This window comes from Gekko japonicus, unplaced genomic scaffold, assembly GCF_001447785.1.
Source record: "Gekko japonicus isolate JY-2015 unplaced genomic scaffold, Gekko_japonicus_V1.1 scaffold4279, whole genome shotgun sequence".
Taxonomy (NCBI): Eukaryota; Metazoa; Chordata; class Lepidosauria; order Squamata; family Gekkonidae; genus Gekko; species Gekko japonicus.
In genome coordinates this window covers 17,022-44,466 of record NW_015167177.1, presented here as the reverse complement: position 1 = coordinate 44,466, position 27,445 = coordinate 17,022, and the positions used below count along the sequence as shown (strand labels likewise).

Genomic DNA, 27,445 nt, shown 5'->3' with positions numbered 1-27,445 from the left:
AGTGCGTCTCTCTGTAGCAGGCCTGAGAGAGGCGCGCGGAGGCTTGCGGCGAGCTGAGCGGGAAGTCGGGCCAATGAGGCCTTTCATCGCGTCCAGCATATTCAGTTATGCGGGGACAAATGGGGTTAGGGAGTCGTTTAATAGAACAAATGTTCGTAGGTCGAAAGAGATGCCCTTTGATGTAGAGAAGTTAGGTTTCGAGGACGAGGGATCTTTTATTACAGGTAATTTGAACGCCAAGCCGGCAGCAGCCTTCGTTCTGCTTTTTGCAAAAAGCGGTATCTAAGTATCAAAGAAATGTAGTCTGCCTTGATGCTCGTAGAAGACAGTACATTATAATTTTTTTACCGTATGAAACGTTATTGTGCAATTTAGCTTATACTGCTGCAATAAATTTACAGTGCAACCCTAACAATTTGTACTCAGAAGAAAATCCAGTTGACTTCAGTGGAATTTATGCCCTAGGAAGTGTGTTCAGGACTTCATCCTTAATCTTTAAACCATCTGGAGAAGTTTTGTGATATCTAAAGAGTGGTTCCAAAACAATTCGTTCTTAGTTAAGATGATAATTTGGACTGCTTTCTTTCTATCTTGTGCATGCCTATCCTATATTTAATTAACGCAGGTCTTCTGGTCCTATTCTGGATTATTTCAGTCCACTTGAGGAAGTCGACAGATTGCTCTCAACAGTATGCCCTACCACGTGTAGCCTGGATCCCTGTCCTTCATGGCTTATAAAAGCTGGCTGTGAAGGGTTTCGAGATTCCCTCAGGGATATTATCAACAAGTCATTAATTGAGGGACTGTTCCCGGGGCACTCAAGGAAGCGATGGTCTGCCCTCTCCTAAAAAAACCATCCTTGGACCCGGCTGAATTGGCTAACTAGGGCAAATTACTTGAGAGAGTGGTGGCGATTCAGTTGCAGAGCTTTATGGATGACACTTCCATGCTAGACCCTTTCCAGTCTGGCTTTCGTCCAGGCCATGGGACAGAGATGGCACTGGTCACCCTCACAGACTACCTCCGGAGGCATCTGGATTGGGGCGGCATGGTGGTTCTGTTGTTGGACCTGTTGGTGGCGTTTGACACAGTCGACCATCAGTTACTGATCCACTGCCTTGCCAACACTGGGATTCAGGGGCTTGCCTTGCAATGGCTTGTCTCCTTTCTCCAAGGTCAGGGACAGAGGGTGGCATTAGGGGATCAGACATCCCAGAGGCACCTGCTGACTTGCGGGGTTCCTCAAGGAGCGGTGCTATCCCCGATGTTATTTAACATCTACATGCGCCCGATTGCCTGGAGGCACAGGCGAGGGTGTCAAGAATACGCAGACGACACCCGGCTATATCTGTTGTTAGGTGGTCAGTCCGACTCTACCCCAGATGACCTGGATGGGGTGCTTCAGGACATGGCAGGCTGGCTTAGACTGAGACAATTGAGATTGAATCTAACGAAGACGGAGGTCCTGTGCCTGAGTCGGAGCGGGTTGGGGGTAGGGATCCCACTACCAACCTTTGATGGGGTGCTTTTGGTGCCAATGCTGAGGGTCAGGATTCTGGGAGTGCTCCTGGATGCCGCCTTAACAATGGAGGCCCAGGTAGCAGCCACTGCCAAGGCAGCCTTTTACCATATACGGATGATCAGGCAGTTGGTTCCCTTCCTCGAATGCAGTCACCTGGCAATGGTGATCCATGCTATGGTCACCTCAAGATTGGACGACTGCAACGCTCTCTACTTGGGGCTGCCCTTGTCCCAAATCTGGAAGCTGTAGCTGGTGCAAAATGCAGCAGCCAGGCTGCTGATGGGCCTCTCTATACGAGAGCACATCCGGCCTGTGCTGAAGGCATTGCACTGGCTGCCAATAGCATACCGCATTCGCTTCAAGGTGCTGGCTTTGACCTTTAAAGCCCTTTATGGTCAGGGGCCTGCCTACCTGAGGGACCACCTTTCCCCATATGCCCCCCAGAGAGCACTGAGGTCAGGGTCACAAAATCGCCTGACTCTCCCTGGTCTGAAAGATGCCAGATTGGCCGCTACCAGAGCTAGGGCCTTTTCAGTGATGGCTCCACACTGGTGGAATGAGCTCCCAGAAGACAGGGCCCTGCAGGAACTTTTACAGTTCCGCAGGGCCTGTAAAACGGAGCTCTTCCACGAGGCCTTCGATTAGGAGCCGCCACTGAGGAACAAGCTTAAAAACTGAACCATCATGGCCCCCATGTCAGTGGCACCAAGAACAACTATGGACCATCATACAGCACTTGCCATCAGTGTTCCCTCTAAGCTGAGTTAGTGTGAGCTAGCTCACAGTTTTTTAGCCTCCGGCTCACACCTTTTTGTCTTCGCTCCGGAAGGATGGCTCCAGAGCAAACTAATTTCTGCGGTAGCCAAATTGCTGGCTCACAATTTTAATGCCAGTAGCTCACAAAGTAGAATTTTTGCTCACAAGGCTCCACGGCTTAGAGGGAGCATTGCTCGCCATCTGCACTCAATTGCACTTTGTATGTACACTGTGTGTTACGTAAATTTTATAGTATTGCATCTATGCATCTGTTTTATTGTATTTATTGTATTGTATTTTAACATGTTGTACGCCACCTTAAGGTTACCTGTGCAGGAAAGGCAGGTTATAAATTGGAAATAATAAATAATAAACTTGCATCTTGCACATATCCGTATTTGGAAGCAAATCCCACCTTGTCCAGTGGGACGGTGTACAGTGAGAAACTTCTTCCATAAGAAGTTGAAAGGATGCAGTTAGTTGACCTGTGAAGCGGGCTGCACTCAGTGGCACATTCTTATTCATGGTACAGTGCTATTCAATAGAAAAAGGGCATGGACAAATTCTTTAAACATCAGCATACATGTATGTGACAGATTGTCAGCTATGCTGCCATGAAGGTTGGGGAGTTTGGTCTGTATCTGGTTAATTGCTATTGCTTTCCTTTCAGGTTAATTGCTACTGCATTCCTTTCTGTGCTTTCTCTGCTGTGCGCCGATATGCTTATCTATACAGATGTGCAGGAGGGTGTTGTGGTGTCTGGGTTTTCCCTTGGTGTCATGGGAGAGTGTTCATTCTCAGCTTCAGCTACCTAACGGTCTCTAAGCTTTATCCCGCGTGCGGGAGGGTGCCTAATTGGCCAGTGCTGTGGGGTGTGTGTGTGCATACGAATACCCTATATCCTATTATGCCCATGGGGCCACCGCCATTCTTAACAGTGCCTATGTTCTTGCATCTATAGCTCTGCAATAAAAGTATAACCGTTCCTGAATGCGTGTACTTCGTTGTTGGCTGTGGGTTCTGACACAGATATTCTTTTAAGCTTTGACCTAGTACCAGTGCTAGAGAACAAATATAGTTCATTCCTTGTCTTCTGATGTCACGACACACTGGGAATGTAGGCTGACCATCAGAGTGCGTCAGTGAGGACGTGTTGGACAGAAGGCATTCACAAGTTTATACCTTTTCTTCTGGTTGGAGAAAAGTAGGGGTTTCCTTTAACCATTATATTTCTTCCTTCCAAGGATCTTAAGGCAGCATGCATGGTTCTGTCTTTCTCCACTTTATCCTCACAACAAGCCTTAGAGGAGGGTAGGCTTATAAAGTGAGACTGAATCAAAGTCACCAAGTGAGCTTCATGGCAGAATAGGGATTTGAACCCAGATGTCCTCTGTCCTAACCTAATACTTGTAACTACTATGCCACTAGGTCTCTTTATGAGGGTGGGGCAGGGCAGGAGTAGAAAAGGCAAGGAACAGCAGAGAGGGAAATTTGGAGTAGAAGAATCTTAGGTAGCCAGAGATCTCTGGAAGCACTCAAGCCTAGTAGAAAGATATTTGTCTTTCCATGTTGTTTTGCTCCTGACAATGTGTGATTTAGACTGAACTCCCAGGTTCCAGTTACTGATCATCATGAGTAAATGCTGGTGATAGACCCATTTTCCATGAATGTGTGAATTCTTTTAAAGCCTTCCAAGTGAGCAGCTGTCACCATACCTGCTGCAATGAGGGAGGGAATGAAGCACAATGTTATCCCATTGATTGGTGCTGCTGATTTTATTGTAACTGGAATTGACTTATTTGTATTTTAACCTGTTGTGCACTGCCCTGAGCCCGGGGTAGGGCAGTCTATAAATTAAATTAATAATAATAACAACAACTAATTAAATGAGCTAATAGGGCTTTGTGTATATTAAATATCAGCCTGAATGTGTTTCATCAGATATTTTTGACTGAAGATCTATGTCAGAAAAACCCATAATTGAAAAGATTGCTTCTGGAATTTAAAATGGCTTCCCCTGAATCTGCATGATTTATTTCTCTGGCCTTCCTCCGTGCAATCAGTTGCTGCTGAGAGGTGGGTAATTCTGCTCTTAGGTGTGCATTGAGTGTGATTGGGCCTTCCATCCCTCCTGAAGCAGAAAGAGCATAATTCCCTGCCCTCAGAGGATGCTGCCTATTGCATTTCCATGTGCAGTACCTTGTAAAAATTAGATGTGCCAGCAGTTTTAATTCAGAAAAAATATGCCTTTCGTATGAGAAGTTTGGGAAACAGCTCCTGGCAGCTTGAGATGGGTGCTGTGTTAATTATAAGAACATAAGAGAAGCCATGTTGGATCAGGCCAATAGCCCATCCAGTCCAACAGTCTGTGTCACACAGTGACCAAAACCCAGGTGCCATCAGGAGGTCCACCAGTGCGGCCAGAACTCCAGAAGCCTTCCCGCTGTTGTCCCCCAGGCACCAAGAATACAGAGCATCACTGCCCCAGCCATAGGGTTCATCTTTACCTCTGCTCCATATGTTTATCCAATCACCTCTTGAAACTGTCTATGCTTGTAGCCGCCACCACTTCCTGTGTCAGTGAATTCCATGTGTTAATTACTCCTTAGGTGAAGAAGCACTTCCTTTTATCTGTTCTAAGCCTACTGTTCATTAATTTCATTGAGTGCCCACGAGTTCTTGTATTGTGGGAAAGGGAGAAAAGTACTTCTTTCTCTGCCTTCTCTATCTCATGCATAATTTTGTAAGCCTCTGTCATGTCACTCCTCAGTTGTCATTTCTCCAAGCTAAAGAGCCCTAACCTCTTTAACCTTTCTTCATAGGGAAGGTGTTCCATCCCCTTAATAATTTTAGTTGCCCTTTTCTCCACCTTTTCCAATGCTATAATATCTTTTTTGAGGTGCGGTGACCAGAACTGTACACAGTATTCCGAACAAGCCCACACCATTGATTTATACAGAGGCATTATGATACTGGCTGATTTGTTTTCAGTCCCCTTCCTAATGATCCCCAGTATAGCATTTGCCTTTTTTATTGCAGTCGCACACTGAGTTGACATCTTCAGTGAGTTATGACTCCAAGATCTCTATCCTGGTCAGTTACCGCCAGTTTGCACCCCATCAATGTATATTTATAGTTAGGATTTTTTGTTCTAATTTGCATTACTTTGCACTTGCCCACGTTGCACCTCATTTGCCATGTTGATGCCCATTCGCCCAGCCTCAACAGATCCATCTGGAGAGCCTCACAGTCCTCCCTGGTTCTCACTGCCCTGAAAAACCTAGTGTCATCTGCAAACTTAGCCACTTCACTGCTTACTCCTAACTCCTAATCATTAACAAACAAGTTAAAAAGCATGGGACCTAGTACCTAGCCCTGCGGTACACCACTGCTTACCACCTTCCACTGTGAAAACTGCCCATTTAGACTCAATATTTCCTGTCAATTAACCAGTTTTTAATCCACAAGAGGACTTTTCCCCTTATCCCATGACTGATGAATTTACTTAGGAGCCTTTGATGAAGAAAAAGCTTTTTGGAAGTCTAGGTAAACAACATCTACTGGGTCACCCTTTAAAGAACTCAATGGTTAAGGAGATAAGATATTTCCTTACAGAATACATGCTGATTCTTCCTCTATAGCTTTTGTTCATCAATGTGCCTACTAATTCTATCTTTAATATCAGATTCCACAAATTTACATGGTATTGACGTTAGACCGGCATGTAATTTCCCAGATCTTCTCTGGAACCTTTTTAAAAGATGGGAGTTACATTAGCTACATTCCAGTCCTCAGGAATGAAGGCCACTCTTCCACATGCAGCTGCTGGTGTGACCTTGGATCAGTCACAGTTCTCTCAGCCCCACGCCCCCACCTACCTCAGGGTGTCTGTTGTGGGGAGAAGAAGGGAAAGGAGATTTGTAAGCTGCTCAGACTCCAAGTGAAGGGCAGGGTATAAATCCAATCTCTTCTTCTCCTCCTTTTTCTCTTCCTCCTCCTTCTCCTCCTCTTCCTCCGCCATATGGTTGATTTCAACTGACATCAAATAATGTAGGATCTAATCATGTTCATCTTTCAATACCCACCCTATGGAACCAGGATACTCTTTTTCTATGTAATGGGATAGTGTGATTGATAAGAACATTTTCCTAGGAGTAAGCCCTACTGAATATATACCTGAGTAGGATTCTGAGTAGACCTGCTTAGGATTGTTGTGCAGATAGAATGGAGGTGAGCAGAATTGCCCTGTATGGGCAAAATAATTGAGAGAGCAGTGGCAACACAGTTGCAGAGCTTTATGGATGCCACTTCCATGTTAGATCCCTTTCAGTCTGGTTTTCGCCAAGGCTATGGGACGGAGACGGCACTGGTTGCTCTCACGGACGACCTCCAGAGACATCTGGATCCGGACGGATCGGCGGTGCTGTTGTTGTTGGACCTGTCGGCAGTGTTTGACATGGTCGACCATCAGCTACTGATCCACTGCCTCACCGACAATGGGGTCCAGGGGTCTGCCTTGCAATGGCTTACCTCCTTCCTCCAGGGTGGGGGACAAAGGGTGGTATTAGGGGAATAGCTGTCCCAAAGGCACCATCTGATTTGCGGAGTGCCCCAAGGGATGCTGCTTTCCCCAATGTTATTCAACATCTACATGTGCCCCCTTGCCCAGATTCCCCAGAAGCATCGGCTGGGATATCACCAGTATGTGGATGACACCCAGCTCTATCTGATGTTGGGCGGTCAGTCTGACTCTAGACCAGAAGATCTGGACCTGGTATTACAAGCTGTGGCCGTATGGCTTAGACTGAACCGATTGAAATTGAATCCGACGAAGACGGAGGTCCTGGGCCTGAGTTGGAGTGGCCCAGGATTAGGGATCCCACTCCCGACCTTTGATGGGGCTCCGTTGGTGCCAGCACCGAAGGTTTGGAGTTTGGGAGTGCTCCTGGATGCCTTCTTAACAATGGAGGCCCAGGTAGCAGCCACTGCCAAGTCAGCCTTTTACTATCTTCGGCTGATTAGGCAGTTGGTTCCCTTCCTTGAATGCAATGACTTGGCAACAGTGATCCATGTGATGGTCACCTTGATATTAGACTACTGTAATGCTCTCTATATAGGGCTGCCCTTGTCGCAAATCCGGAAGCTACAGCTAGTGCAAAATGCTGCAGCCAGGCTCTTGATGGGTCTCTCCATGTGGGAGCACATCCAGCCTGTACTGAAAGCACTACACTGGCTGCCGATAGCATACTGAATTTGTTTCAAGGTGCTGGTTCTTACCTTTAAAGCCCTTTATGGTCAAGGGCCTACATACCTGAGGGACCACCTTTCCCCACATGTTCCCCAGAGAGCACTGCATTCAGGGTCTCAAAATTGTCTGACCCTCCCTGGTCTCAAAGATGCCAGTCTGGCCTCAACCAGGGCTAGGGCCTTCTCAGTGGCAGCTCCATGCTGGTGGAACGAGCTTCCAGAAGACATCAGGGCCCTGTGGGACCTTTTACAGTTCCACAGGTCCTGCAAGACGAAGCTCTTCCACCATGCCTTCCCTCCTGGAATCACCAGCAGCAGCCTGCACCTGCCAGTATAAATGGGTTAGATAACCTGAATTCCAACACTGACTATATTCCATTAGGACTATTCCACCATGACCTGTTATTATCATCGCTATGCAATACTATTACTGCCTTCACCATTTTACTAGCACTTTATGATTGGTATAAGTGTTTAGTATTATTTATTATTCTTTCATATCTGTGTTGTTTTATGTGTGTTTTAACTTTTTATGTAAGCCATCCTGAGCCTGGTGGGGAGGGTGGGATATAAATCGAATAAATAAATAAATAAATAAATAAATAAATAAATAAAACAATGTATGTTGCTTTGGTTTCCGATCATGGAGAAAGGTGGGGTATAAATGAAGAAAATAAAAAACATCAATTTTTTTTTAAAAAAACAGAACAACCATTAGGCACACCTCAGGGGAAGGGTATTCAAAGGCAAGATGCCACCAATGAAACTAGCCTGTATAATGATTTCAAGTTATGAGTGTGTGTTTCTTTAAATGGTTGGTAAGTTTCAGAAAAACAAGGGAGGTAAAAGAGGGAGATGAGGGAGTGAGGTGATTGGTTGGTGACTGAGAGTGTATGGGCGGAGCTAAGAAGTGTGTGTGTGTGTGTGTAGAGAGAGAAGGCAGTCTGTTCAGTCAGCAGCTGTCAGTTGTGGTCAGTAGTAGGAGAAGCAGTCTTCTAATTAGAATCCCATATTAGTGCTGTGAAAGGTATTAAGATTCTAAAGGAGAAACTAAAGTACTTCAGGGAGCATATTAGCAATGAGAGAGAGTCAAAATCTAATATTGTCAGAGTATTATAAGAGTGTGAGAGAAAAAAGCTGACAGAAACCTGAGTTAAAAAGATTTAACTGAACAACATAATAAAGGTTGGAGAAGGTACATTCTGAAAGAAGGAAGAGTTTGAGAAAGAGGAGTGGTTGAGAGTAAGAGAGTGTGATATCTCAGTTGGTAGTTATTAACATACACTGTTTTATATTATGTTTTATTCACTGAAGAGACAAGTTACAAACATCTTGTAACCAATAGGCTTCTTGTTCAAATAAAGTTTTATCTCGTTTATTGTTAACCGATTGTTAACCCAGAGTCATATGCTGTTTAAAATATAAGAGTCTCATCCTCAGGACCACATAGTCCAACGAAGGAGCCTTAGAGCTTGGACATAGTACTGTGGAAAAGGTTAATTAATAAGACTGGAATTAATTTCCTGATGGCAGAGTTACCTACCTGAGTGAGAGAAAGAAATAAAAGAAATTTTAAACCACATCAGGGGTCATTTCATAGAAAAAGAGCTAGGGGGACTCATTAGCATAACTCATTAGCATATGCCACACACCCTGATATCAGGGGCCCGGCGGTGGACCTGCAAGGCCAGCGGGAGTGCGAGGAAGCCCCGCCAAGGCCCTCCCTGGCCCCAGGCAGGCAGGGGTGGGGAGAGGCGGGGAGGAAGCAACTTACCCTCCTCCTGCCTCCTCCTGGCTGAATGAGGGCTGGAAGCGGGGCGGCCGGAAGCAGGGGGCGGGGCTTCATCATGTGCCCCGCCCCCTGCACCTCACCCGGGGGAACTGCGTTCCCCCGCGTTCCCCCCCGAAATGACCTCTGAACCACATCATACCTAACCACGCAAATTAAGAGAGATATTGTGACAGCCTTTCTCTAGCTGCCACCCATCTTGGCAGGCAGGGAGGCATATCTTAACTGGCTGTCCTACACAATGATACTTCTCTCTCACAGGCCTTGAGTGGCATGTGGCATGCTGTACTGGCTTGCAGGCTCTGAGAACCAAGTTCCAGAAGTCAGGCAGGGCAGGGTCATACATTTCAAAGTCAGGGTTCCAGAAGTCAGGCTAGGCAAGGACATTCAGTCCAAGGTCAGGCTTCCAAGAATTAGGCAAGGTAGAATCAGTGGTTTAGCATCTATTGTGCACATTGCTTTCCGACAGCCTCTCTTGGCTGGTTTTTATAACCCCATGCCTCAGGGTCATGCTTGCAGCAGCTGCTCAGAAGTAATCCTGCAACTACTCATCTTTGTCATCAGCAAGCAGCTGGCATCGGTCTAAAAGGCATTTACTCTGCCTTATTGCCTGTAGTTCTGTTCTCAGCCTCTGTCTGCTGTGCTCTAAGGGTGTAGGAGATACTGGTAGGCTGGGAATGGCTGAGGTTCACCTGCTGAATCAGGGCTGAATCACTGTTTCTGCACCAGCTGTTGGCTATGAATCCTGACAAGTCTGCATCTCATTCAACTTCTGATAATTCAAGGCTGGGCTCCTTCTCCCAAAGGAGTCTTTGGTATTGGTGAACTCTGGCTGACCCATGACACAGACATTTTATCAGACGGACTCCTCTTAACATGAAAGTTTGCTGACCAGCAACAATGAACCACCAGCCCAGAGATCAACAAACCCAGATGCAATCTCTTTCCATATCAATTAATGAAACACTCGGGTGGATCCAATCATCCTCCAATTAGCCCTTCTTCCTTCTTAAGTTGCTCTTCCTCTCAAGTGGATTTCTTGAACCAAAAGGAAATGTGGAATATAAATATTTTAATTAATAAAGTTTGCTCTGTGGAATGATAGTATAGGTGTAGAATCCACCCCACTACGACAGGGCCTAGTAGCATCAATCATACCATCAGGAGTTCATTCATGGCTAATCCTCCAACATGAGATATATATAGCTGTCAATGTCCACAGACTGGACTTTTTCATTGACTTTTGACTCCATTACTTACATTTCTTTTTCCAGTGTATATATATCTGCCAACTGAGAATGCACATCTTGCCTCTGATGAAGTGAGCTCTATTCCACAAATGCTCGTGTCACATAAGTCTGTATAGTGTTGTAGACTTCTTTGTTACTGCTGCCACAGACTATCTGTGGCATTCGCTACTGTTTTGTAAAGTAGTAATAGCTCTTAGAACTGCCTAAGGATTTATGATATGCCATTATATGATTCAAGCAGATGAGTAAATGGCCAGTTAAAGATTCTGGATGAAGGCAATTTGATGATAATTCTCATAATTGCTGACCCAAGTCATATTGGAAGATGGGTGGTGATGGTGGGGAGAACTCATGTATATAATGATCACAGGATCTTCACAGAAAAGGAAAAAGTGTGAAGAATATTCCAATATCTATCTCTAGTAATGACTTCTCTGCAGGTTCCTTTGAGGTGGATTTCCCTTGAAATATAAGCAATGTTAACAATATTTATTCAGTTATTCTGGTGTTGAATGTCTTCTGATAGCATCTCTGCCAGTGCTTCTTTTGCTATCATTGTCAATTATAATTTTGATCAAAGTACAGTGCATGACAAGTGAAAATATCTTTTTTATGCCATATTTTAAAAGATGCTGGAAATAGGGTATGGTAAACAAATCTAGAATACTCTGATCCTAGAAGTTATTAAAACATTTTAATAAGACTTCTAGTAACTTAGAACTTAAAGCTATTTCTGTTCTGTTTCTTTTGGAATATAACTATGACTTCTACATTTTAGAAAAATATTCTTATGGAACATTTTAATATTTCTGCAATCCTGTGTACATTTACGGAGGACTAGGCTCCATTGAACTTAGTGGTATTTACTTCTGAACAAACATACATAGAATCAGGCTGCACATTAGACAATATTGACCTTACTTTGCCAGACGTGCATTGTGAAGACATGGAAATGGTATCTCTCTATATTATAAAGCTGATTTGGGGTGCCCTCTCTCCTATGGGGTGGCAGGATTTGATTCACGCCAAAATCAGTTGGTCGCCTGGACTGCCACTCACAAACGGGTCCCTGGCAACTGGCTGGGTTGGCTACGTCCTGCCCACAGAGGCAGCAGGCGCCGGAACTCAACTCACAAGACAACTTCATCTCAGGCACACAGGACAGATGCTGCGGCGAGGGAAAGGACGATGAGGGAAGGGTCTGGTGGGGTGCTCAAGGGGGAGGGAGAAGGGAGGAGGATGGTCACTCTGCCACTGTCGCTGGGGATTGGGACAGCTGCACCAAGGGAAGGGACAAAGCGGGGTGGCCTCGCCCGCTGGGGCCTCCAGCGGGGGGGGGGGGGGGGGGGCGACGAGCCTGCTGAGTCTGGTGCTGTTGAGGCAGCTGAGGCTGTGGGGAGCCGCACTAGCGGGAAGGGCCAGGCTGGGCGCCCTGGCCCACCAGGACCTTGAATGGGGGGGAGTCGAGGCCGATGAGCCTCACACAGCTGATGCTGCTGGGTGTTGATCAGGGGGGAGGACGCTTGGCGCCCAAGCCCGCCACCGCCTCCAGCGGGTCCAGGAAATGGGCGACTGCTTCTGGCTTGGCCTGCTGGGGCCTCGGCCGGCGGTCTTTTGGGTGCAGGAACAAACAAGGGGACCGCGGCCTCTCTAGGGCTTGTTGTCTTCCTTACCACAACGGGCCTTCTCCCTAGTGTGTATACACACACACACACACACACACATATATATATACATACACACACATATGTACACAGGGGTTATTTCCTGCTGGAATGCACAGGAGCAAGAGCTCCCGCAGTAAAGAGCCCAGGGGACAGCCACATGCAACCTCCAGGTGGTGGCTGGAGACCTGCTATTACAACTGATCTCCAGGCGACAAAGATCAATTCACATGGAGAAAGTAGCCGCTTTGGAAGGTGGACCCTATGGCATTATACCCCATTGAAGTCCCTCCCCTCCCCAAAGGCCACCGACCTCAGGCTCCACCCCCAAATCTCCAGGTATCTCCCAACCCAGAGCTGCCAACCCTGGGTACCAGTGAAGTCAGTAACTAGTTATCTTCCCCAAACTGGGACTGTGATCAGCGACAGAAACCAGATCATCAGGCCTGCGTCTTTCAGGCAGAGGTCATTTCGGGGGGGAATGCGGCGGAACGCAGTTCCCCCGGGTGAGGTACTGGGGGCGGGGCACATGACGAAGCCCCCCCCCCTGCTTCTGGCCGCCCCGCTTCCGGCCCTCATTCAGCTAGGAGGAGGCAGGAGAAGAGGAAGGGTAAGTTGCTTCCTCCCTGCCTCTCCACATCCCTGCCTGCCAGCGGCCAGGGAGGGCCTTCGCGGGGCTTCCTTGCACTCCCGCTGGCCTTGCAGGTCCACCGCCGGGCCCCTCATGGGGCTCAGCAGTGGAGCTGCAAGGCCGGCGGCGGCGACCAGGACCGTTGGGGGTGGGGTGTGTGGCCTTATGACACACTTCCGGTGATGTCAGGGGGTGTGGCCTTATGTCAGGGGGTGTGGCCTTATGACACACTTCCGGTGATGTCAGGGGGTGTGGTATATGCTAATGAGTTATGCTAATGAGTTCCCCTAGCTCTTTTTCTACGAAATGACCCCTGTATATACCGTGTTTTCCCGACAATAAGACACTGTCTTATATTTATTTTTTCTCAAGAAGACACACCATTTTCTCAAGAAGACATACCATTCAAATTATTAGTTTTTAATGTGCCACAAGACTAAGGTTGCCAGCTCTGGATTGGGAAATACCTGGAGATTTGGCGGATGGAGCCTGAGGAAAGCAGGGTTTGGGGACGGGAAGGACTTCCGTAGGGTATAATGCCATAGAGTCCACCTTTCAAAGAGGCCATTTTCTCCAGGTTTATAGATCTCTGTCATCTAGAAATAAGTTGTAATAGCAGGAGATCTCCCACCACCACCTGGAGGTAGGTCACCCAGAGTGCTTTGTGGTAAAGTTAATATAGGATTCCGAAGTCCTAGTCCAACAACCCAACCTAGAGTTGCCAGCTCTCGGTTGGGAAACTCTTGGGGGGTTGGGGGTGGAGCCTGGAGAGCCTGTGGTTAGGGAGGGAGAGTCCTGGGGGTTATAGTGGCATAGAGTCTAGCCACCAAAGCAGCCATTTTCTTCAGGAGAACAGCTCTCTGTCCTTTGGAGATCAGTGTAATTCTGAGGGATCTCCAGGCCTTTCTCCCTGTTGATCTGCAGTACAACAGCCAGATTGGAGTCCAGTAGCACCTTAGAGACCTTCAAGATTTTTGGAGTATAACATTTTCAGAGTCAGAGCTTCCCAGCCATTGTACCACACTGATTCTCCAAAGTATTCTAGAACAAGTCATCCTAAAGTAGGTCAGTCCCAGCAATTAGTTGTTTGAAATGGAAATTGCACATATAATAGGGTTGCCAACTTTAGGTTGGGAGATTTTGGAGCACAGGCTGGGGAGGGGCCTCTGCTGGGTATATGCCATAGAGCTGCACCCTCCAAAGCACCCAGTTTCTCCAGGGGAACTGATCCTGGTCATTTGAAGAGCAATTGTAATAACAGATCTCCAGCCACCCCCTGGAGGTTGGCAACTTAACATACATTAGAAGTACTGGTTTATAAATCCCATTAAATTAAAGTGATCAAACCTTGGTGGATGATAGAAACACCTGAGGCTCGGACCTGTGCCTTTAAACAGCTGCAGGACACCAAGGAGTACAGGAGATGATTTCCGTCATCACTGCAACAAAAGCTGCACCTGTTGGATTTGTTAGCCGCCTCATACCACTGCTAGAAGAAACAGAAAATGCTTTAAAAAAAAGCTTTAGTGGCACCTGTGTCAAGAAAAGGTGACGATCTGATTGTGCCCATGTGTGAGAGGAAGATAGCACGATAAGGCGCATTTTTAAAGCTTGGGGGAATGGAGGTTGGGAGCGTGGAGAGGAAGGAATGGCTGAAGCGGCTCTGATATAGTGAATTCTTTCTCGTAAGGAAGCCCACTGGAGCTCTAGGACTTCTGAGTAAACAGACAATGGGTTGTGTGGCTTTTTGGGGTGAGCTCTGAAGTCCGCGGTTCGGTACGGCTTCATAGTGGTAAGAAAGGGGCTTGTCCATTTCCTTTACGCCAAGAACACAGAAGGCCTTTGGCTTCCGGGCGACGGGAGCTCCGCAGGTGGCTTAGCTGCTCTAACAGAATAAGTTTTTGTAGCCAGAAACCCTTCGCGGCAGCACGAGAAGGGGGAGGAGTGAACGACCTACGGTTGCCGTCTTCCGTTCCCGTACGTTGGGCGTTGGGGTGGAGCTGCGTAGAGGACTGGGGGAAGCCGGGTAGTTGCAACAGTTTTGTTGGCGGTACGGGGAAGCCGCTGCCTAGTGTTAGCAATTCGGGTGAGAGAAGGAACGAGATCAACAAGCCCAGAGGGCTGACTGTGAAGAAATAAGGGTGGGGGTGTTGAGTGAAAATCTTCTGGGTTAGGGTATGGGTTAGCAGATAAGATGCGTGTGGGTGGTGGGGAAGCAAACTGCTGAGTTATAGGGAGTTAGGCGTTTAAATGATGGGAAAGGGCAGTTCTGCGTTTTAAGAAGCTTATTTTCATGCATCTTCATGTGACTCTATGGACTAATTAAAGTGGCTTGCGTTAGTACAATGCAGTTACGCCATACCTCTTTTTTAAAAAGTAAAATGTATGTAGTTTATTCTAACTGTTCTGTCATTAAAAATATAAGAGGAATTTATAAATCAACTCCTAGGTTAAAAATAAATTAGAGTTAAAAAAACAGTTAGGGTCTTGAAAAGATGGCTGGCTGGCACACATCTACCCATACTCAATAATAATAATAATAATAATGCAACTCGAAAGAGGTGTGACAAACTTCCTAGGGAATAGCGTTCAATATTGAGGGTGCCTCTGTAGGTTGCTTGACGCAGGGCCCCAGTGGCTGATTTTGGATTCTGAGGGAGGGGGGTCTAATGCAGGAGCAAGTGTTGCAATTTTACTAATGGGGAGAAGAAGGAAGAGTGCTTAACGTGTGGGGTGTGCTATGTGGTGTGAGCTGATTCACTGATTTCTTGTGCCCGACAGTGTAAAATAATATAGTATTTGCACTGCAGTTGAAGAGCGGGATTCAAATCACGCAGTTCTCAGAAAGTGATCAAAGTCTTCTATGGATGATACTTATGTAGAATAGAATAAGCAGACCAAAATAAATTTCTGACTTATGTAGTCCAAAAGATCATCGTGATGAGACAGTCTCATTAAGCTTGTGTTATCAGTACCCAGTCAAAACGCAAAACACTTTTTGGGGTTAATTTTGTAGCTCATGCTACTTAAACTTGCCTGCAGTCTTTGTAGCAAGTGGAAAGCCTGAACACTGTTCTAAAAAGTGCTTATCTGCTGCATGCAGAGTCTGTTTAGAACTATGGTTCTTGAAAGATGAATTTACATTTATATCTCATTCTTAAGTGTATTTTCTGAGGGGAAAAACATTGGTTTTTAGAGTAGCTTACTTCCAAGGAAATCTTGCCTTGGCTCATGTAGGGATAGGCCTTTCTAGCAGTAGTCTTATTCTGTATATTAAATGTGTAAAGATTATTGTAGTCAGCCTTCTTGTGTCTAAAATGTACTAACAATAACACAATATGAATAGTTTTATTGTATAAGTCATAATATATTTTAAGTGAGGCTAATGAAGACGGTATTGCATACCACTTCATGAAGGAAAGAGAAAAGTCAACAGAATATGCTAACAAGTGGTATTAAATGTTAGCTTACCCAAACAGCTGTAATACTTGTTGAGCTTCTCACTTGGTTCAAGTCTTGCTCTCTGCAAAGTTTGCATTACTGCAGAATAAGCATAAGAAATGGCAATATGCAGGACATTTGGTGTAAACATAGTATTTAAGAAACATTACTGTTCTATATGATTTTAGTGCTGATTATGGATGAAAAGCTGAGAAAAGATGAACTTACAAGGACAGTTAAATTCACACCACCATTGTACAAGCAACGCTACCAGTTCATTAAACAATTAGTGAACAAGCATAAGCCCAAAAAGGTTGGTATGTGTTTGGAAAATATTTGTTTATACTTAGTGACTTCAGGATTGTCATTCCTTAGAGGCACAGTCTTGCTGATGTTCCTGGAGGAAGTGTACAGTGTGGGACAGCATGATAGGCTGTAAAAGACTTGCTTTGCTTAAACCAGAAACAATGTTTGCATATTGGCAAGCGTAGGGAAGATTTCTGGTCACTCACAGTGTCTGCTTAAAGACTGTATGTAACAATTACACATGTAAGAGAAATTCCAATAGCTAACGTCATGTAATACTTTCAGTTAAGACCAACCAAAATATTACCAGGTGGTGTGCAAGGTTCTTGGGCTTTCAAGAACTCTTAATCTGACTGTTCAGTGCAAAAAAGAAGTGTGTGTATGGGTGGGGGGGAATAATTATTTCGAATCACAGTGAAAAGGCACCACGTCTGCAGCTTGTTGTCTTAAAACGGAGTGGAAGGTGTGTTGCATACTTAGATGGATTTGATATTGCTGGATACAAAACATCTTCAGTTTGCACTAAAGGAAATAGTTTTCTAAATATAAAAAGCTGCAGTTAAATAGCCTCTCCAGGAATAAATGACACATGGTCCCTCATAAGACAGCAGAAGTAAATTGGGTAATATTACCTGGTGGCTGGAGGGCAAGTAACTACCATAAGCAAAATCCCATTTGAAGATCATTAAAGCGTCCTTTTCTTCAGTGGCTAAATTCAATATTTCATAAAATAGACTGAAAGCATATGTAGGTAAAATGGCCACCTATGATCTGGATGAGTCTTTTATCAGAAAAAAAAAATCTAATTTTTTCCAGACTGTGCTTAGAAAATGCAGTATCTTTACCACAGAAGCACCACAATGGCCTGATCCAGATTGTGTTCAACTGATATGCATTTATTGCATATATATATAGAGAGAGAGGGAGGGAGAGGGAGGGAGGGGGGGGCAGGCACAGAATGGAAAGGCCTTGATTCCAGAAACATCAACTTACAAATGTAATGGTCTTGGTCTTCAGCTGATGTTCTGTCAGCAGCAGCTAAACTGCAGTGTAGGTGTATTCTTTTTTTCTTGCTGCGTTCTGTTGATGCATGATGCCTAGCTTGTTAGCATCCTGTGGGTTTTTCTTTACAAAACATCTGAATGGTGAAATGGATTATTGTGCATTCTACTTACATTAATGTGTATGGAACCATTTACCTTTCCCCTTCACACCAGGTGGGAGAGTCATATGGCAGATAGGCTTTCTGAGGTATTTGTAATCTTGCATCTCAGAGGGAATGGGGAAAGACAGCAGGGGGGCAATGCAGTAACAGTGGCCTAGTTGGAGGTTTATCTGTAGCTGTAAGCGGTAGTGAGGGGTACTTCTTTTTAAAGTGCTAATGCTAGAACAACAGCAAAACAGGTTTTTATTGTATTACTACAGGTCTCTAGGTATATTTTTAGTGTAGGCAGATCAGTCATGTATTTATTTGTTTTCAACTCTGCACCATTGCACATTAGATTGACTAATGTAGAGAAGCCCTGAGATGTTGTTTGATTACTATCTCAGACTATAATGACCTGCAAGTCACACCAGTTTTAAATATAACCCTAGAAACCACTATTCCAAATTCTAATTTACAGGTGGCAGACTTGGGATGTGCTGACTGTAGACTGCTGTGGATGCTGAAATTCTGCAACTGTATTGAAATGCTTGTTGGATTAGATATCAGCGAGGATGTGATGAAGGAAAAAATGTAAGGAAAAAAATTCATTTGGAAAAGTTGTGTTTTGTATTGCAGTAATTTGGTTGTCTTCCTTTTGAAGCAGATTGGCAGGAACTCTCCAGCATTTTCCCCCTCCTTCCAGCTGCAAAGTTATTAGTTTCCAGACAGATTCCCCCCCCCCCCGTATAATTGTCATGAAGGGGAGGTGGAGGGCAAGAATGTGAGAAGTTGACGAGGACAAGGGGAGAAAGAATTCTGCAAAAGGCAGGAGTGGCCATTAGAGAAGGGTGGCCTGCAACCCACTTCCAAAGGCTTTGTGACCCACTTTTGGGTCCCAACCCACAGGTTGGCAAACACTGATCTATAGCTGATGCTGGTTCTGCTATAGCCCCTGGCTGTGCTGGGGATGTGTACAGAAATTTTATTGGATTAATTTGATCTTCCTTATTCATTTTCTTTATAGTTATCACTCCTTTTGGGGTTCTTTGTTTCTTTTGGCTTAAGTGGAAGAGGCCGATTTTTTCCCTGTCACCTAGCTGGGATGAAATTCTTGGGGACTATACTTATCACCCAAGGAGTTCTCCCTGCCAAGTGTCAAGCAAATATTGTATATCTTGCTTTTGTTTGACGATGCCACATTGAAGAAAGTGTCCCCATTTCATTTTTTAAAATGTTGTCGTATTTTCAGTATGTATGTACTAAAGGAAAGCACTTACCGAGGCCTTGGAGCATGTTAGTCCCCCAATGTTATGTCTGTCTAATGCAGGTCAAGGAAACCTGACTTGACTCATGGCAGATGCCACATCTAGTTTGGCCTTCAGACTGCCTAGCCAGGGTAGGGTACCCTTAAGAGATCAAAATAGCTCTTGTAAATAGGACTTGTGTTTATAGAGTTAGCTCCCCCAAATGTGGGGCCGTACAATGATTTGTGAAAAACTGAAGAGCTATGCACAGAAATGTCTGTGTAGCCCAGAGGTGCTGCCATATGTGTGGTATATGCTGCCATATAGCAGGGGCACCCAGCTATTGACCTGAACCAAAGTCCCCCAAAAGTCAAGCACCCTCAGCTTGAACCTCAGAGTCAGTGTGTGAACACTCTGCAAAAAGGGGATTTCATGTTCAGGTTTTCATACAAGGCATCCCTCAAAGGCAATCTTCAACCTCCCCTTCTCCAACAGCGACAATGAAGGCAGGTTCCTCTAGGTGTAGTATCTGCATTTCTAAAGCTATTCAGAGGCCACTTGGTGAATTGCCGTTCTATCTCCAGTACTTCACCTAGCCCTTTTTGTGTGACCCTATGTCTATGTGAGAATCCTTTGTCTCCAAAGTTGTTTCCTGCTCCATCCCTCAGGATACCAAGATAAATTAATCCTACTGGATGTGTTATAAAATCGTATTAAGTAAGATATTTCTGTGTTAAGATTTTGGGTCATTGTTTCAATATATGTCTCCTGGTATATGCTGTTGTCAAATTAAAGGAGAACTAGTAAAAGGTAAAGGTTTACCTTGTTCGAAAGCCAGTCGAATCCGACTGTAGGGATGCGGTGCTCATCTCCATTTCCAAGCCAAAGAGCCAGCGCTGTCCAGAGACATTTCCGTGGTGATGTGGCCGGCATGACTAGCATGGCTGACTCACAAGTATTATCTAGTTGCCCTTTGAACTTTACTGGTTTGGGGAGAAATACTAAAATTTAATCATTGCATTGTACAGTTCTTTTTCATTACAAATGTCTTCCAACTCCTGATGACAGTAAGTGCAGATGATTCTTGAAGTGATAAAACTTGTCTCCTTGGAGATTCTTCCATTACACATACATGTTGTATGGTTTTAGGCATATGCTGTATCCCCTTCCCGGTGACTTTCTTCAGCCATCTGAAAGATCACTGACTGTTATCCTTCATCAGGGTTCAGTTGCTCAGAAAGACCCCCATATGCTGGGCTTCGACATGGTAACATGTATTGAATTGTGAGTATTCTACTAAAATACCATTTTAAAAAGGGCTTTTCATACTCTTTAGAGAACCTCTTGACTCTAAGCTTCTGCTCATAAATAATGTTGATTTGGTATACTCCTTTTACATGAACTTCTTAGGTTATATTTTAACATAATTGCACAAATTAATGTAGTTAGGAGGGTTAGATTCTACTCACATTCTTGCTGTTTAATGCAGGCACTGTACTTAGGGGGCAAAGGATACAGAGATGTGAATTGTGAAAAGTAGAGTACAGCAAGATGGGGGGGTCTAACATTCAAGGAGAATATGGATGGAAGAAACAGAGTATATGCTGATGCTGAGGAGCTGAGCATCTGCTTTGCATACAGAAGGTCCCAGGTTTGATCCCTGACATTTCCAGTTAACAGGATCAGATTGTACATGATATGAAAGAGCTTTCCCTGAGACCCTGGAGAGCTGCAGCCCACCAGATTGGGCAGTACTGACCTTTATAGACTCAGTATAAGGTAGCTTCATGTGATTCCATGCTCACTCCCCCGCATCCCCAGTGGTCAGTAGATCATGTATTAAGTAGCTTTATATGTTCATGATAAAAAGTATAGATCATGTATTAACTATATGCTCAGCAAATATTTTTATATCAATTCAAAATAACTACTTCGGTGTAGTTTAGTTGCATTATTAAAGATGTACTCAGTTGGTCAGGAAGGTGAAAAGATCTGGCTGGATTTCAAAGTCCTTTGTTAATTTATACTTTCAGAATAGAACACCTGGAGATAAAAGAGTTGGAGAAGTTTCCGGAGGTGGTATTTGGTTTTATGTCTCCAGCCATGATTATAATTAGCACACCAAACTCAGAATTTAATCCTTTGCTTCCAACTGTAACGTTATTCAGGCATCCAGACCATAAATTTGAATGGAGTCGAGCACAGTTTCAAAACTGGTAAGTTTATTATACAAGATTTAATAAAGCTTCTGGCTTCCAGAAAGCAGGGCTGATGCATTCGTCAATTGAGCAGTTAAATAGGTCAGTTAATGACTGATTTGACCATATGCAAAATTATTCCTCAAGACAAGAATACCTTTCTGTAGGTGGTGACTTACTATCTTTTTCTATTCCCTGGTGGTATAATTTGATACCAAGACAGAATTGGTGGCTGCCTACCTCCTAGCTGTAAGAAGCAAAAGCTTTTCCAGGCTACCTGCTATAACTGCAGGCACGTCCAAACAGACCTGTTTGTTAATTATTGTTTTTGCTTCAGTTTTGCTTTAAATTATTAAATTCTGGGCCCATTCTGGTATATAAGACAAAGGCTAAAGATGAGAAGTTTCTTTCAATTGTTCACATGTATAGAAGGTTTACCTAACATTCTTAGAAGTTGTAATGGTTTTTTACAAGTTCAGTTTGATGTATCTGATTCTGCCTAAAGTTTCCACAGAAGGAAGGACTTCCATCCATGAACATGCAGCTTCCCTGATTGCTTTCTCTTGTTGCATCCCAAACTGTCCTCCCATGCTGCTTCTGAGGGATGGGGAATCCCCAGAAATAATTTAAGGTGGATTCATAGGTCTGCCACTGGACCTGAAACTTGTGCCCCCATGCATATGGAAATTTTAGGCCCCTTATGATAATCTAGATTGTAGGGCAAGCGCCATCTTCCCCTCCCCACAACAGACACCCTGTGAGGTGGGTGGGGCTGAGAGAACTCTGACACAAACTGCTCTTTCAGGAACAGCTGTGCCAGAGCTTGTGACTGACCCAAGGTCACATCAGCAGGTGCAGGTGGAGGAGTGGGGAATCAAACCTGGTTCTCCCAGACTTGGAGTCCGCACACTTAACCACTACACCAAACTGGCACTCCCATCACCTCAGACCCATTGTACAGATGCCAAAAGGCCAGGGAAGAAGTAGTTGATCAGATTTAGAGGAATAAATTGCCAGCTACAACTAGTTAAAATGTAAAGTGAGTTTTTTAGGTACCCTCTGCAAGAAGATTAATCTTAAAGGCAAACATCCTGGCTCACTGGAATTGTTTTAGACTTGGGTCACAAAAATAAGGGGTAGTTATTTGTAACAGAGAAGGACAAATAGATATTGCCTTAAAATCTGTTTAATATTTCTGTCACTAATATATTGGAGAGAGCAAGCTAGTATCCTTCCTGAATTAGTTAATCATAATGGCTAAACTCCTCTCATGTACCTGTCACAGTCAGCTTTTGCTCTACTAGGAAATATGTTCCTTTGAAATCTGAAGTTGGCAAATAAAATAATTTAATTTGACTGTGAGAACTGGAACCCCCCTACCACCACCAAGGGAAATCAGGTTACATAAGGTTTGGGATTTAATCATATACTTCAGGTAAGGTTTTTCATCTAAGCGTACCTCCACCACTTAGGAGACAACATGTGCTCTTCAGGACTCGTAGGTATGACTTAACTTCTCCCCTTTTCTCTCACAGTGGCCCATGTTTCCCACACTCTTCCTCCCTTATTGCTTAGTCATGGAGCCTTCTTTTATCTCCTGCAAAGCCCCTTGCTGGTTCTCTGGCTCCTGTCAGCCCTCTCCTTATTTGTCCATGTCTCCCTCACAGATCCTCAAGCTTCCTTGCACATCCTTTCAGTCTCTTTCTCTCTCATATCTGGTGCTTCTTCCTGTATCTTTCAGACACACACACATCCACAGAACTCTCTCTTGGCCTAGCCAAGAGTGAAGCACAGTTTGGCATCTTACTTATCAAAGTTTTTACTAATTATTTGATCAGGGCTTGCCAAAATAGGCATTTTGACCAATGTTTTGGTTGCCAACTGCTCTTTACATTTCCTTTCTCTTGCCTTCAGTCTAGTCATTCTTAACCTTTTTAACAGAATGGTCTCATTCTTTTATGGGGAAGATGCCGCATCAATCTGCAATCTGTGTGCGCAAAGACGTGAGTTCCATAAAGCCCAGAGCTGGAAATGCATGTGTGATGGCCACATATATGTACTTCCTCTATTCCCTGGCACTCTCATATCCTCCACTGTCTCATCAATACAGGCAGTGCTGGGAAGGAAGCAAAGAACCGTGTCTGCTATCAGAACTGCCTGTGCTTTCTTCTGTCCTCACCGGTATTTGATAAGGCACGGTGGCTGGGAATCACTTGTGATGCTTGTGATGTGAGGGGTTTCCAGTAGTTGCTGCTTGTATTAACCTCTTTCATTCCAGCACTCACTTATTAAGAGGATTTAATAAACACAAACGGACGATAGTATACTAGTGCAACTAAGACATTCATGACAAGCAAGCTAGGTTTGTTTGGACAATGCCCTTATTGTTTTGACTCTTTTGATGTTTTCTCAAAAACGTAGGGCTCTTGATGCTGCTGCTCGCTATGACTACACAGTAGAATTTACTGGATTAGGAGCCCCACCACCTGGAAAAGATGATGTTGGATTTTGTACACAAATAGGTGTATTTGTGAGAAAGTATCTAAAGAATGGAGAACCTGAGACAGTTGAGGAATACAAAGAACATGTTTATAAAACTGTAAGTGTATTTTCTGCATAATGAAGGGAGGAATAAATTCAATAGGAAAGGATTGCTTTAAGATACGAGAAATAAAACCCTTGAGATTATGCCTTGTTGATGTCAAAGGGCCTCATGGCTGACCAGCCACTCAGGATTTAAAAAAATTACTAGGAGCGAAGTTGAACTTCAGTTGAACATTGATGTTTGCAGTCAATGAGCCAATAGCATGGAGAGGTACTGGGGTATTTAAAATGATACCCAGTGTTTAAGAATAATTTTTTGTACTTCATTTTGGTTGTCTAAAATATTGGCCACATGGTGGATTGATTGGAATCCTGCCCAACTGTGGATATAAACCAGTGATTTAAGTGTTCTATTTATTATTCACATCCTAAATAAAAACTGAACACTAATTTATTGCTATTGCCATAACATATCAATTTAAAATTTATTACAACCTTCATAAATTGTAATAGCCCAGCCTGGCCTGATCTTGTCAGATCTTGAAAGCAACCAGTGTTGACCCTAGTTAGGGCTTGGATGGGAGACCACCAAGGAAAGCCAGGATTGCTACACAAAGGGTGCGTTCAGACGCGCTGTTTCAGCCGGCATAAACTGTACCGGTTGGAACTGGTGCAGTTTATGCCGACTGAAACGCGATCACACTCACCTCCTGTCTGCGGATCCCATCGCTTTATGCCCGTCCACACACAGCGGGCGTCGGCGTTTTTTTTTTAAACTCAGTTTGAGCATGCGCATAGGCAGCCATCCATATAATGGCGATCTTCGTGCATGCGCAAAAAACCCTGTGTTACATTTAAACTTTAAAGGGTAAGGACTTACCTTTAAAGTTTAAAGAGCAAAGTAGCCTCCCTGAGGTCCCAGACACCTCCGAAATGCTAAACTAAGGCCCTTTTCTTTTTTTAAAAAACAAACGCCAGGGCGAAGCTTCACCCAAGCGCATATCGCCAACCTTTAAAAAAAAAAATGGCCGGCGAAAATCGGAAGCCTCAGGCTTCCGAATGGAAGTGGCTCTGCAACGGTGGAGAGCAATCAGATGGGGGGTTAAGCGATTACAACCGTTGTACTCAGGATACCACCACTTGGGGACTTAGTGGCAGAGTACAATGGTTTAAAGGGCTTTGCAACATTTAGGGACGGCAGCTGTTCTACGTGTGAACGCCGGTAAGTACACCGATTGCAACGGCACCTATACTGTTGCAAACGCTGCGTCTGAACACACCCAAAGGCAGGCAGTGCAAACCACCTCTGAACATCTCTTGCCTTGAAAAGCTTTATGGGGCTGCCATAAGTCAGCTGCGACTTGATGGCACCTTAGATACACAAGTAGAGAACCCTTCTGCTATCTCATAAGTTATACTAGAAATGTTTTAAATGTTTAAAAATTTTCTGTATTTTAGAAATGGAATATGCTGGAAGCATAAGATAGAGCTATCACCTGCCTATTGTTAACAGCCCAGCCAAAGTCTCCGGATGTTTTTTACCTAACAGTTTCATGTAGATGTTAAAGAAGTTGGGGGACAAGGTGGAACCTTGTGGGTACCTCAGTCAAGGGGCCGAACAGCAGTCCTCCAGCACCACCTTCACAAACCTAACTGAAACCACTTAAAACAGTGCTGCCCCAGTCCCAACCCCAAAAGGTAGTCCACAAGGGTACCAGTCTTGATGGTACTGAAAGTGGCTGCATTTCCACCCAAATTATTTACACCTCATGCACATTTCATGAGAAGAAAATGCTTCTTATGAACATCTGATATTGGTTTCCATTGTTACAAATTGAAAGAAAATACTCTGCGAGGCACACTGATAACAGATACAGACCTTCAGACTGATGTTCAGCAGTTGCGTGGACAACTCTGAACATGAATTGAAGTTTTTGTATGATGACGACTGTAGGGCAGGATAATTGTGTTACTTAGCTTACATTTATTTTTGTTTCCTTCAACATTACTTGAATTTCCACCCCCCCTCGTTTTTGTACAAAGTGGTAATTTTACTCTGTCTCTGCCTCTAGTAACTATTAAGTTTACTACCAGATTGCAGAAGGATTATCTAAACTTGACATGAAAATTTAGTCCTGTAACGTTATAGAGAGTAAAGCATTGGACTAAAACCTGGGAGATCCAGGTCTGAATCCACACTGTTGTGGAGGCTTGTTTGGTGACCTTTGGCCAGTCACACACACTCTCATCTGAACCTACCGTACAGAATGGTTGTTGTGAGGATAAAACAGAGGTGAGAATGTTGTAAGTCACTGGATCCTCATTGGGGGCAAAAGTAGGATATACACATCTAAACAAGGCTGGCTTATGACCCAAGCAAAATTGGCAGCAGGAAAGATTGTAGTAAATGGTGATGATCTTGCGGTTAGAAAACTATAGGTTTGTAGGCCACATTCTGCAGGTGCTGTAGAAAGAAGGTGAGTGGGTCTTACTCTGCTACTAGCTTTTATGTTTGCTAAAAAGCAGTTGTCTCTTATGCTTGATGGTGGTACTCTGAAAGCATGTTATAGGCTTGAAGATTGGAAATGGTGCGATTCATAATTCGGTAATGCAAAATACTGTACATGAATAGTAATTTTTCTGTATGTGAAGGTCTATGGATCCTTGAAATGAGCTGTATAAGTATTAAGTATATGTAATTTTTTTTACATGTTAAAGATTTTCAAAGCAGTATATCCAAGCCTTAAAGATGAAAAGTATTTGCAAACTGCAGTGGTCAATGAAGTTGTGCGGACATCACAAACAATTGCAAGAAGACTATTGGACAAAAGAAAATCCAAATACAAGAAAGTACGTGATGGTGTTGAAACTGACCCTCCATTCCTGACATCTTGTTTCCTGAAAGATGTTGAAGATCCTTCTTTAACCAAAGCTGACAATCCACATATTGAACCATTCATTAATGGACAAACTGTCTACATGCCTCTGGCAAAAATCTTTTCTGTTCCCAAAGTGAAGCAACTATGTGGCACTTTTGAAACACTAAGCAAACTTATCACTGGTAAAGTTGCACTCAGCAATGATGGATCTGCACTGCTGATTGATACAGAGTATGAAAATGAAGAGCTGGAGAATGAGCATCTTTTTCCTTCTAGCAAACCGTGAAGAAATCAGACATTGATTCTTCTATGCTTAAACTGAAATTAATACTTAAAACATGTTTTATGGCCGCTTTACAATGGGCTGTAAGTTAAAATAGCCCCCCAATTTTGTGTGAATAATGGAACATCTTATGGCATGTTAACACTTTCTTTTTCTTCAGCCTAAAAGTTCTACAAGTTTTCAGTGTAAGTATGTCTGGTAATAGTGAAAAAAATATTTTGCTATACATAATGAGGATGAGTTGTCCTGTAGCACAAATAATACAACAGGCTGTGTTTCTTGGTAGCAACATTTAAATTGTTAATGGTACCCTCCAGTGGTTTGCTACCACGTAGTAAAAGAATAATTTTGTTTAAACTAGGAACTAACCCATATTTCTCACACATAAACCTCCATCAAGACAGCGGCCTTTGTCAAGATGAAACCAACACCAGGCAGTAAGCCCTGCTCCTTAAGTGCCCAGTCCCAAAGTTTGGTGTTGCAGGCCCTTTCCAGCAACTGAGAGGACCTACACAGCCTCTTACGATTTTGGGGAACCAGGTTT

The 27,445-nt window shown here is 44.1% G+C and overlaps 1 protein-coding gene across 1 annotated transcript; it reads left to right on the top strand.

Moving 5' to 3' along the window:
• Positions 1-199: 199 nt before the first annotated feature.
• On the top strand, positions 200-27,445 carry HENMT1 (HEN1 methyltransferase homolog 1 (Arabidopsis)). Its single transcript, XM_015413134.1, has 7 exons — positions 200-224; positions 16,489-16,613; positions 18,232-18,344; positions 20,147-20,281; positions 21,031-21,213; positions 23,617-23,794; positions 26,458-27,445. Exons 2-7 carry the CDS (start codon positions 16,497-16,499, stop codon positions 26,902-26,904), a joined length of 1,173 nt encoding a protein of 390 aa, XP_015268620.1. The 5' UTR covers positions 200-224; positions 16,489-16,496; the 3' UTR covers positions 26,905-27,445.

Coding starts and splice junctions, on each gene's coding strand:
- HENMT1 (XM_015413134.1), top strand. CDS start 16,497: ATGGATGAAAAGCTGAGAAAAGATGAACTTACAAGGACAGTTAAATTC. Junction 16,614..18,231: donor ACAAGCATAAGCCCAAAAAG/GTTGGTATGTGT, acceptor TCTAATTTACAG/GTGGCAGACTTGGGATGTGC. Junction 20,282..21,030: donor ATGGTAACATGTATTGAATT/GTGAGTATTCTA, acceptor TTATACTTTCAG/AATAGAACACCTGGAGATAA.